This window comes from Marmota monax, unplaced genomic scaffold, assembly GCF_021218885.2.
Source record: "Marmota monax isolate L192 unplaced genomic scaffold, Marmota_monax_Labrador192_F-V1.1 WCK01_AAM20220418_F8-fsc00102, whole genome shotgun sequence".
In the NCBI taxonomy this organism is placed as follows: Eukaryota; Metazoa; Chordata; class Mammalia; order Rodentia; family Sciuridae; genus Marmota; species Marmota monax.
Genome location: NW_026692494.1, coordinates 4,761,891 through 4,773,243, shown reverse-complemented (window position 1 = coordinate 4,773,243; position 11,353 = coordinate 4,761,891). Strand labels below are relative to the sequence as shown.

The 11,353-nt window shown below is 59.8% G+C and overlaps 1 protein-coding gene across 2 annotated transcripts; it reads left to right on the top strand.

The window, feature by feature from the left end:
- The first annotated feature begins 5,277 nt into the window (after positions 1 to 5,277).
- Positions 5,278 to 10,115, top strand: Hmg20b (high mobility group 20B). Of its 2 annotated transcripts, none has more exons than XM_046443666.1 (10): positions 5,278 to 5,346; positions 5,636 to 5,691; positions 6,039 to 6,147; positions 6,670 to 6,873; positions 7,455 to 7,575; positions 7,831 to 7,877; positions 8,033 to 8,105; positions 8,321 to 8,536; positions 9,163 to 9,295; positions 9,555 to 10,115. In XM_046443666.1, the coding sequence occupies exons 2-10, from the start codon at positions 5,654 to 5,656 to the stop codon at positions 9,565 to 9,567; spliced, it is 954 nt and encodes a 317-aa protein (XP_046299622.1). In that variant the 5' UTR covers positions 5,278 to 5,346; positions 5,636 to 5,653; the 3' UTR covers positions 9,568 to 10,115. The 2 variants fall into 2 exon arrangements, with proteins under 2 accessions (XP_046299622.1, XP_046299623.1); XM_046443667.1 differs by having other exon boundaries at positions 5,279 to 5,324.
- Positions 10,116 to 11,353: the final 1,238 nt, after the last annotated feature.

Here is an 11,353-nt window from a genome sequence, read left to right as displayed (position 1 = left end):
GCGTCTCCCCACAGCTTTGGGCAGTGCACCAGCTGCTACTGCACTTGACAGAGGGGAAACTGGGCCCTGGTTTCAGCCAATCACCCAACTACAGAGAGGGGCTCAGCGTCACCCCACGGAATCCCTGAGCGGAGACCCCTGTCCCCAGAGACTGTGCACTGCAGGGCCAGGTAGTGTTTCTGACAGGTGTTCCTGTGGGTCCTCCTTTGCCTTCTCAGAACACCACCAGCTGCTGAAGCCACAACCTGTGTGAAACTTGCTCTGTTAAAGGGCCTGGGGGGACTGGGGTATCCATACCGTGGGAAAGCCACTGAACCCCGGCTCTTCTTGCATAGTAGAGAAGTTAGACCTCATGGTGACAAATGAGCAGGGCTGAGTGTGGCGCCATGGAGGCAGAGAGCAGGCAGAGAGCCGCGGTCGCGGTGCTGAAAGGAATCCATAAATAATGAAAGGGGAGACCTACCACCCAGCCTCCTGCGCCTCTTGACCTTGCCCCTTTGAGTCTCTGGACAGCTTTTCCAGGGGAAGACTCAAAAGGGCAAGGTCAAGAGGCACACCCGAGCCCGGGCTGCTGTGGCAAGTCACAGGGAATGATCATGATGGTCACCCACTGACACAGCGCAGGGTGGCAGGCACCTGAGCCTCCTTGGGCGGCCAGGGGAGGGAGGGAGGGAGGGAGGGAGGGATGGCCTGTGACACACAGAGGCTCTTCAGAAGAAAGGCTTTGGCCTTTATCCTGTGGCATTGGGGCTGGACCCCGGGGGCGCTGCCACCGAGCATCACCCAGCGCGTTCTGTTTTGAGATGGGGCCTCCTTAAGCTGCTCGTGCTGGCCTGGGAGTCGCATGGCCTGGGAGTCACATGTTCCTGCCGCGGCCTCCCGGGGGGATGACAGGCACAGCCCCGGGCTCTCTTAGAGGTCATGGAAGAGTCCAGCAGGGGCAGATGGGGCCTGCGGTGGCATCAAGTCAGCCAGATACCTAAAGGCGAGGCCGAGCAGCAGCCCGCTCAAGACAGAGGCTGCTGTCCTAGCCTTGGAACCTCGGGGAGTGACCTTATTTGGAAATAGGGTCCATGCAGATGGAATTAGTTACGATGAGGTCATGAGGGTGGGACCTGATCCAACGTGACTGATGTCCTCATAAAAAAGGAAATTAGGCCCCTGAGTTCAATTCCCGGTACCAAAAAAAAAGGGAAATTAGGACGCACACAGGGCATGTCCCGTGAAGATGGGTACCGCTGGTGTCACCACTGTCCACCCGCGCTCTCCCCACTGGGAAAAGCTGCTTAAGGGAACTAAGGAGCTGCCTCCAGGCACAGACGCGGACAGCTGGCTGCTCCCGCTCCAGAAGTGAGAGCCTTGTGCACTATTTGCACACTAAAACTTAATTAAAAACCAAGATGTCGGCTGAGCCTCCTCTGATGGGGCTCATGACCCTAGGACTCCACGTCGGTTTGCTCTTCCTGGCTCCAAACGATCCACATTCCCAGGTGATTCATTAAAGGAATGAAGGGAAATGACACAGAATGGGGCGCCCTTAGACACTATCCTAAGAGCTGGGGCCCCCAGGATCGCATGTTGCTAAGGAAAGTAGACGCGGGCGGGGGTGCAGCTCCGTGGCTGTGCTTGTCTAGCATGTGTCCCCAACGCAGTGCCTGCTCCTTCTTTTTTTTGGTAATGGAGATCGGTCCAGCCCTTGAGACAGGGCCTCACTAGGTGGCCGAGGCTGGCCTTGAACTCGGTGCCCTCCGGCCTCAGGCCCTGCGCCGGGGTTACAGGCTGCAGACACCGCGCCCCTCACCTCCTTTGGGTGGGCAGGAAACCCCTGAAAAACGGTGTACGGTGCGCGGGGAGCTGGAAGGCGGTTCCTCTGCCGACGCCAGCCTGGTCAATCAAGTCAAAGAGGCGGGGCCGGAGGGGCTGGCCGCGCCAGCCAGGCCACCGCGAGGCGCGGGAGGTCCCCGGGCGATTGAGCAAGGAGCCCTCTGGAATCCGGGTCCGTCCAGGTTCCAGGGCGAGCTCTTCTCCGCCCTGGGCTCATCTTAGAGAACCAGGCTGGACGAGCCGCGCTCCCAGGCCCGAACCCCGGGACAGCGAAGCCCCTGCGGGTCTCAGGGCGTCTGCAACCTCCGTCACAGTCGGATTTTAGAACATTCCATCATCCCCCAAAGAAGCCCTGTCCTCTTGAGCAGTACCCTGTCCCCTCCCCGACCCTCCACCCACGAATCCCGTCCCTGTCTCTGGATACTCCTGTTCCGGACGTTTCCCGCCAATGCAGCTGCACACCGTGAGGCTCGCTCCTGCTGTCCCCCTGACCAGGCGGTCCCTGTCCGTCCTGCACAGCGGGAATCGGTCTTCACTCTTTCTTTCCCTGTAGTGCTGGGGATTGAACCCAGGGGCGCTAGACCACTGAGCTACATCCCAGCCCTTTTTATTTTATTTTGAGACAGAGTCTCACCGATTTGCCCAGACTGGCCTTGAACTTGCCGTCCTCCTTCCTCAGCCTCCCCAGTAGCTGGGTTGACAGGCGTGTGTCATCACACCGGCCTTCCTCCGTTTTCATGACCAATAATATTCTCTGTGTGGACATGGACACGTCACTGATTCATTCATCGTCAAATAATTCATGCTCTCACTTTCTGGGGCTTCTGAGCCACAGTACTGCTGACCTCCTGGGACACTCTGGTCTTTGCTTTGGTGCTGGGGTGGAATGGAGGCCACGGTCTAGGCAAGCAGTCTGCCCAGCTGCCTCCCCATCCCGAGCGTGCCTTTGACGTGTGTGTTTGGAACGCCTGTTTTCCCAGGAGCGGGACGCGGGGTGGAATCCAATGGTAACTCCACCTTTACTTCACCCTTTCAGGAATTGCCTGCTGCTTTTCACGTTGGCTGCCCTGTCTGCGAGCCACGTACAGGATCCCTCCATGCATGTATTCAGCAATGCACACTAAGCACCTATTAGGGGCAGTGCCAGGTCACAGACAGGAAACATCAATGTGGAGAGATGTCACAGGAAGCGGGTCATGAGCAATTCCCAAAGATGGGGGGCTCAGGACAAGTGGGGTCCTTGACCAACCCGGGGGGGGGGAATTTCAGCTCATGTCCATGGACCCAGAGATTGACTCGGAAGCCAGGGGATGCCCTGTGGGCTGTGCCAGAGCAAGAGACTCTTTTGAGGTTCTTGGGCTCTTCCTTTAGAGGAAACTTGGGGAAGGTGGCCTGGAAGCTCTGTGGGATTGACAGGGTGGTTCTGAGGATTTTTTTTTTTTTTTTAGTTGTAGATGGACACAATACCTTTATTTTATTTATTTTTATATGGTGCTCAGGATCGAACCCAGGGCCTTGCACGTGCTACGTGAGCGCTCTACCGCTGAGCCACAACCCCAGCCCTGGTTCCGAGGATCTTTAGACTGCCGTGGTCTCCTTGATCTCATCGTAGACAACACTGGAAAGTCCCCTAGGTTATAGGTTTCTTAAATGTCATTTCTGGGCTGGGATTGTGGCTTAGTAGTAGAGTGCTTGTCTGACATGTGTGAGGCTCTGGGTTTGATTCTCAGCACCACATATAAATAAGTGAATAAAAAGAGGTCTATCAACAACTAAAAAAAAAAATTTCTAAATGTCACATCTCTCTTAATCTACTGGTAGGCTAACAGTGTACAAGGTGATTTTCATAAGCTGGTGAAGTTACAGTAACTTTAATATTTACAGGTTTCCAGAAACTTGAGAGTGGCAGGCCTGGGAGAGACTGGCTTGGGGAGTGACAGACCTGGTATAAAGAAATTTAAATCAAAATTATATTTTCTTGCTGGGGCGCAGTGGCACACACCTGTCATCCCAGCAGCTCTGAAGGCTGAGGCAGGAGGATCACAAGTTCAAAGCCAGCCTCTGCAAAAGCAAGGCCCTGTGCAACTCAGTGAGACCCTATCTCTAAATACAAAATAGGGCTGGGATGGGGCTCAGTGGTTAAGTGCCCCTCTTTCTTTATGTCATTATATATATATATATATATATATATATATATATATATATATATATATATATATATATATATATATTAATTCTATCCTGCTTCACAGGGGCATGTGGGAGTGGGGGAAAAGAGATGGACCACAAGCCTGGGAAACCCTTGCTGAACAGGCAACATTTGAGCAAATACCTAAAAGAGGTCCAGGAGAGAGGCAGGAAAGTATTGGGGCAAGAGTTTTCCAGGAGTAAGAAACAGCAAAGGCCCAGCAAATGGAAAAGAATGAGATGGATTTGGGAAACAGCAGGGGGCGTGGAGCCAGGGAGGGGAAAGGAGAGGAGTGTGTTGGGGTGGACGGATTGACTAGGGTCTAATGGGCCACGGTAGGGTGCCCGGCTACAGCGGTCATGGTACCTTACCTGTCCACCACATTCGCAAGATCCCTGTGGTCTTTCTTCCCCACTATCCGTTTCCAAATGCTCTCAGCCCTCCTCATGATACCATCCCCAGCCTGACCTAGACCCTGTCTGTCTAGCCTCTATTTTTTTTGTTTTTAAAATATTATTTCTGGCCATTAATGGACCTTTATCTATCTATATGTGCTGCTGAGATTCGAACCCAGTGCCTCACACAGGCCAGGCTAGCGCTCTGCCACTGAGCCCCAGCCCCAGCCTGGGGTCCAGCCTCTTTGTCCTGGGCATCGTGCAGTAAACCTATTGCACAGGAGGTAAAACCTTGGTCCTAGGATGAAGCAATCCCCGCGCCCAGAAGCCCCAGACCGCGTAGGGCGACATAACAGGGACTGCAAGTTAAGTGAATAAACGGGAACTCTCCCCCTCCCCAGCTTTTGAAGGACGCTAAGAACAGGTCCACCTTGCCCTACCGCAGGGCGGTGCCTCTTGGACACCTTAACCTCTTCCCTAGCAACCTACCGCTGTCCCCATGGAAACTGAGGCGGGACCAACCCGGATCCGCAGGTTCCCAGATCCGGCAGGGGCGGGGAGTCTCAGCTTCAGCCTGGGAGGAGCAGGTCGCGCCGCGCCTACTGGCCCTTTAAGAGGCTCCGCCCAGCGAGGCCTCCTGGAGCCCTTGATTGGTCCCGAGCGTAGCCGAGCGCAGCCGAACTTGACGCACCGCCCGCAGTCTTCCCGCCCCACCTTCCACGCGCCTCTGCAGCCTATTCAGCCAATCACCCACGGGCGCGCCGACCTTCATCTGCATAGCCACGCCTCAGAGGGATGCCGCACCCAATCGGGCCACAGGCCACGACTGTCATTAGCATGCCGGGGGCGGAGAGGGGCGGAGCGGCCGGCAGGGGCGGGCTCGGGGCGGTTGGTTGGAGCGTCGCCGCAGTCGAAAGGTCCGGGAAAGTTTCTTTGGAGGTGAAAACAGCCGCGGAACTCGGGGTCCTGCAAGGGGGCGGGGGCGCCAGGGTCCGGGAGTCGGGGCGGGGCCCTTTCCGGGCGGGAGGGAAGCCGGCCCGGCCTCCCGGGGGGCGATCGCCCAACAAAGGATTCCTGGGGCGCCCGCCCTCGAGGACTTCCCCGCCCCCGGATCCGGCTGCCCCCGCCAGGCGCCCCGGGCCCGGCATCGCGGCTCCCGGTCGGGGTGGGGGCGGGACCCCGCCATCCGGGGCTCGAGAGCCCACACCTCTGCCTGCTTGTGTTCCAGGTCCGGCCCGGAGCGGCCATGTCCCACGGTCCCAAGCAGCCCGGCGCGGCCGCCGCGTGAGTGCGCTGCTCCCCGCCCTGTCCGAGCTCCTGGACTCCCACCCCTTGGGGTCTTGACTCCCCCACCCGGGTCGGGGATCTCCACGGGCTTCTCCCTAGACTCCAGCCTGCGACCCCGCTCCTGGGCTCCAGTCCCTCCCAGGACTCCCGGCTCTCCCCGCTACTGAGGCAGTCTCGACCCCTTGATCCTGACCCCCTCGAGGTCAGGGAGGCCCTACCCCTCCCCGGACTCATGCCCCTCTTGGCCAGCTCCGTGGGCTCCGTGGTCTCAAAACGCTCAGGGTGAGCGTGGCGGGTAGAGAAGGCTCCAGGGTGGGAGTAATCCTGGTGACCCCTCGTCCCAGGCCGGCGGGTGGCAAGGCTCCGGGCCAGCATGGGGGCTTCGTGGTGGCTGTCAAGCAGGAGCGCGGCGAGGGCCCGCGGGCCGGCGAGAAGGGGTCCCAGGAGGAGGAGGTGAGAGTCCTTCCCCTGCAGCAGGGGAGGCCCCGGGGACCCGCCCCCAACCTCGAAGCCCCGCCCAAGACCAGATTTGAATTCCTGGAGCCTCCTCCCACAGCCCCGATTTCTTCTGGAAGCAGAGAGAGACCCCACCCCACCCGTGCTAGATGCCACGCCCCTAACAGACTCACTGCCTCTGAGCCCAGACCCCGCCCAATGCCAGTGGTAGTTCTGCCCACGCCGAGGGCCCGCCCACTTCCCGCCTCCCTGGGGGCCGCACCCTCCCTACCAAGAAGCCACGCCCATAGCCCAGCCAACCACCTCCCTGGGCTCTGCCCACTCTCTAGTAAGTCGGATGCCCTCCCCTGGTCAGGGAACCCCTCTAATACCCAGGTCCGGATGCCTCCAGTCCTTCCCGGTTTTCCAACTAGGCCCGGCCCCTCGTCTAGCCCCCGCCCACGCAGTTCCCGCCCCTTCTCCGCTGAGCCCCGCCCCTGCCCTCCAGGCCCCTCCCAATAACGCAGAGGGGTTTTGCAGCCAGTGAAAAAGCGTGGCTGGCCCAAGGGCAAGAAGCGAAAGAAGATTCTTCCGAATGGGCCCAAGGCACCGGTGACAGGCTATGTGCGCTTCCTGAACGAGCGGCGTGAGCAGATCCGCACGCGCCACCCGGACCTGCCCTTTCCCGAGATCACCAAGATGCTGGGAGCAGAATGGAGCAAGCTGCAGCCAGCAGAGAAGCAGGTGAGGGTGACCCCCAGCCCACTCGGACACCCCTGCAGCCACGTCCCTCAGAGCATGTGGAGGGTTCATATTCTGCTTGGAAAAATGAGCACCCATGAACACCCACCCCAAGTTGGCAATAATTAGCCACAGGGGAGAATAGTTCTAAAATTTAATGCTATACCTAAAGATGTAGAGATGGGGGCCATATTTGTTGGTGAAATCTTGTGAGTCTCAAATTCTGGTAATCAGTTTTAAAATTGGAGAAGCATTGAAGAGATTTAACAAATCTGCTTCCAGTTTGCACCTGTTGAAAGTGATATTTCAACAAGCAGAAACGGTGTGGCATGGAGTAGGGACAATCCAGGCCTTAGCAGCCTAGAGGAGGGGGCCATGTAGGAGGGAGGAAGGCGCTGAGTTGGGGCCGTGGGAGGTAAGGTGGGCACTCTGAAGTGCCCTGGGCAGCATCCGGAGGGCACAGGGAGCTATGGAAAGCTAGGGGGGTGGGGCAGGGCCAGACCTGGGTGAGGGAGGCAGAGTCTGGCCATAGCGGGCTGTCATCTGGGCTGGGCTGAGCCTCTGGATGCTGCCCTGTCCCGCAGAGGTACCTGGATGAGGCCGAGCGGGAGAAGCAGCAGTACATGAAGGAGCTGCGGGCCTACCAGCAGTCAGAGGCCTACAAGGTGTGCGCTGAGAAGATCCAGGAAAAGAAGATCAAAAAAGGTGAGTCTGCTGGAGGCCAGTGTGTGGCACCTGCCCTGCACGGTGTTGACCCCTGCCCAGGCAGAGGTCCCCTCCATGGAGAGAAAGGACACATAACCGGCTACATATGCATGAGGGTCACTCGGTGCTGCAAAGGGGACCACGTGGGGAGCCCGAGCCAGGATGAAAGGGAACTGACGGAGGGGAGGGCGGCGGACAGCCTGTGCCCAGGTGGCCACTGGAAGGCTGATCCTGCCCTCCTCCCTCCCCCACCAGAGGACTCGGGCTCCGGGCTCATGAACACTCTCTTGAATGGACACAAGGTAATGAGGTTCCCCTCCTGGGACAGCATGCTCCTGCGAGAGAGATCTGGAGGTTTCTAGACCCTCTCGTGGATGTTAAGTGACTGCCATCTCCCGGAACACCCAGGGGGTGGGTCTGCCTTCCCTCCAAACTGCCACCTTGTCCTTTTGCCCAGGGTGGAGACTGTGACGGCTTCTCCACCTTCGATGTCCCCATTTTCACTGAAGAGTTCTTGGACCAAAACAAAGGTGAGCATCAATGGAGTCCTTAGGGGCCAGCGCACGGACGTGGGTGCTGTGCTCCAGGGTGGGCCCAGGGGTGCCCCGGTGGGGAGAGGGTTGGCGGGGTCCGCCTCCTCTGAGCTGGGGGCTGGTGCGGGGCCGGTAGCACCGCTCGGCCAAGGCTGAGTGGCGGGGTCGCTGGGCCAGCTCCAGGCTCTAACCCGCTCCCCGGCCGGCTGCAGCGCGGGAGGCGGAGCTGCGGCGCCTGCGGAAGATGAACGTAGCCTTCGAGGAGCAGAACGCGGTGCTGCAGAGACACACGCAGAGCATGAGCAGCGCGCGCCAGCGCCTGGAGCAGGAGCTGGCGCTGGAGGAGCGGCGGACGCTGGCGCTGCAGCAGCAGCTCCAGGCCGTGCGCCAGGCGCTCACCGCCAGCTTCGCCTCGCTGCCTGTGCCGGGTGCGGAGCGCCGCGGGTCGCCGGCCCCCCGCCCCCGCCTCTAGCCCCGCCCAGCCCGCCACAGACGACCCGAGCGCCCCAGCCCCCAGACGCCGACCTAAACTCGCCGCTCCTGGCCCGGTCCCTTCTGGCCGCGCCTTCTTTCCGGGTCCCCCAACATCCCTGGCCGGCCCGGGAGCCCCGCCCCTTTGACCTCCCCCAGCTCCCCCAGACCACGGGAGCCGCCCCTCGCCGCCCCTCCGACTTCAGGCCCTTCCGGCGCAGAGCCCGGAGCCCTGAGCCCTGCCCTGGGGCCCGCCCCTGCCCTGCCCTCCCTGTCCCGCTAACCCCTCCCCGTGCCCTCTAGCCCCGCACCCCACTCCGTGGGGTCGTCCGCTCTTATAGCCCCCACCACCACCACTAGCCGGGTTCCCCACAAGACCCTGCCATCCAGCTTCCTGCCCACAGCTGACCTTGATGGCCTCCTGCCGCCTCCATATCCAGACAACCCAATCCCGACCTAACCCCACTATTACTGCCGGTGACTCCCCTCGCAGGACCCCTTCCTGCAGAACCCCTGTCCTCTGCCCCAAGGAGCCAGTCCTGTGAGTCCTGGGGGCTGCTGACCACCTGCCCGCCTTCCACAGGCACTGGCGAGACGCCGACGCTGGGCACGCTGGACTTCTACATGGCCCGGCTGCATGGGGCCATCGAGCGTGACCCAGCCCAGCATGAGAGGCTCATCGTCCGCATCAAGGAGATCCTGGCCCAGGTCGCCAGGTCTGTGCCTGGTTCTGTGGCCTGGACCCCAGTTTAGCTACCAGAGGGGTCCCTGGGGAGTACTGGAGGGGCTGGTAGGGCATAGCCTTGTCAGGTGGGGTCCACTTGGGTCCACAACGTCCCCTAATCTCAGGGTAGATCCTAGGTGCCCAGGTTAGTTGGGTTCCACTCTGGGAGGAGCTGGGGGGCCTGGCCTCTGGGTTTCCTGGGAATGGTGGGTGCTGAGCCCTGATGTGGGGCCTCCTCTCTCCCCTTACAGCGAGCACCTCTGAGGAATGGGCCGCTCACGACGCAGATAAGCAGCTCTGGGCTCATCTCTATCCCCACCCCAGTGAAGGAGAGGCTGGGGGTCCCCCCATAGGGGCTAGGCCCCATTCTGCACCTTGGGGGCACCAGCCCCCCTAAAATTAAATTTCTACAATATCCCTTTAGCTTTCCGTCTCCCCAGCTTCTTGAACCCAGAGGAACCACTGGGCATTGGAGCTGAAGCCAGACCCCGTGGCCGCAGAGCTAGAGAGGCCTGCTCCCCTCTTGGGGCTGGCCGCAGGGCAGGACCCAGACAGGACTGCTGCACACCTGGTGGGGCTCTGTGGCCACCCACCACACGATGTGGGACCCCGAATTGCTCACCAAGAGGGCGGCACAGTGTGCCTTACAGGCAGGGGGCACCCTGGTGACCACTTTCACGGGTGGGCCCCCAAATCCCTGCACGCCAGGGAAAGCTGTGCAAACCCCTTGTCCAGTAGAGGGACCTCGGGAGCCAGACCTTTCCCCAACTCAATCCCAACATCTGCAATAAACACAGTAGAGTTTGCGTTCAGGCTTGTGAGTGTGCAGTTTCTGGGGTATGGATGGCCAGGAGATGCACACAGGACCTCTGTGACACCAGCAAGGGACATCAGGCCTGCCCTCCTACCTCCACAGAGCAGCATCCACCCCGCGCTCCTGGGGCGGCCGGTGGGCTCAGCACAGAGGGGCTCAGGAGGTTGCAGGGGTCCGTGGCCATCCAGCTGGTCTCCTGCCGTGGTGGGACCGTGCTGTGTGCCCCTGAGCTGTGGCTACCATCTCAGCCCTTATGAAATGACGCTTCTGTGGCATTGAGCTCATTCACAATGTTAGGCCACCATCATTTCTACTGACTAGCAGAACATTCTTACCACCCCAAAAAGAAGTCCCATCCCTATGAGCATCCGTGCCCCAGTCCCCCAGACCCTGACAGCCAGACTCCACTTCCTGTCTCTGATTCAGGCACTTCCTGTGAGTGGACTCCCACCCACACTGTGTCCTTTTGTGCCTGAGCTCAGGCTGAGTGCCAGGTCCTCAGATCCACCCACACTGTGGCTGGTATCATGTTTGGCAGGTCGGTTGGTTGGTTGTGGTCCTGGGCATGGAACCCAGGGGTGCTCTGTCACAGCTACATTCTAAGCCCTTTGTGGTTTTGAGACAGGGTCTTACCTGGCATGTATGCGGCCCTGGATTCAATCCCCAGCCCTTCAGGGCAAGTGAGAAAAAAAGGGATCCAGGCCCTCAATAAGTTACCCAGGCTGGCCTCCGACTCGGCCCTCCTGCCTCAGCCTCCCGGGTACCCAGACGTTAGGCGTGAACCCCTCCCTGGCTTCACTCGGCAGCTTTCTAAGCGATAGCAACTTCTCCTTCCTGCCCAAGGCCTCCTGGAACTTGCTTCCCACCAATGATTGGTTCATGAGATTCCTCGGCAGCAGGAGGCTGCTCCAGGCTCTGCCTTGTGGCTGTGTGCCACGCACGGGACAGGAGCAGTGTCACAGGCCAAGATACCTGTCTAGGAACCCTGATGGATGCCCAGGTGGTTCCAGCCCCACAGCCCCAGGGGGCTGCAGGCTTCTGTGCTGGGTATCCTTGTCCTCACCAAAGACTGCCTGAGTGCCCGCTCCGTGCAGCAATGCTGCAGGAATAAAGGACACCAAGGGGGGCGGGCTGGGGTCGTGGCTCAGCGTCGAGCGCTGCACCTGTGAAGTGCTGAGCTCGACCCTCAGCACCACATAAAAACAGACAAATACAGAGATAAACGTATTGTGTCCA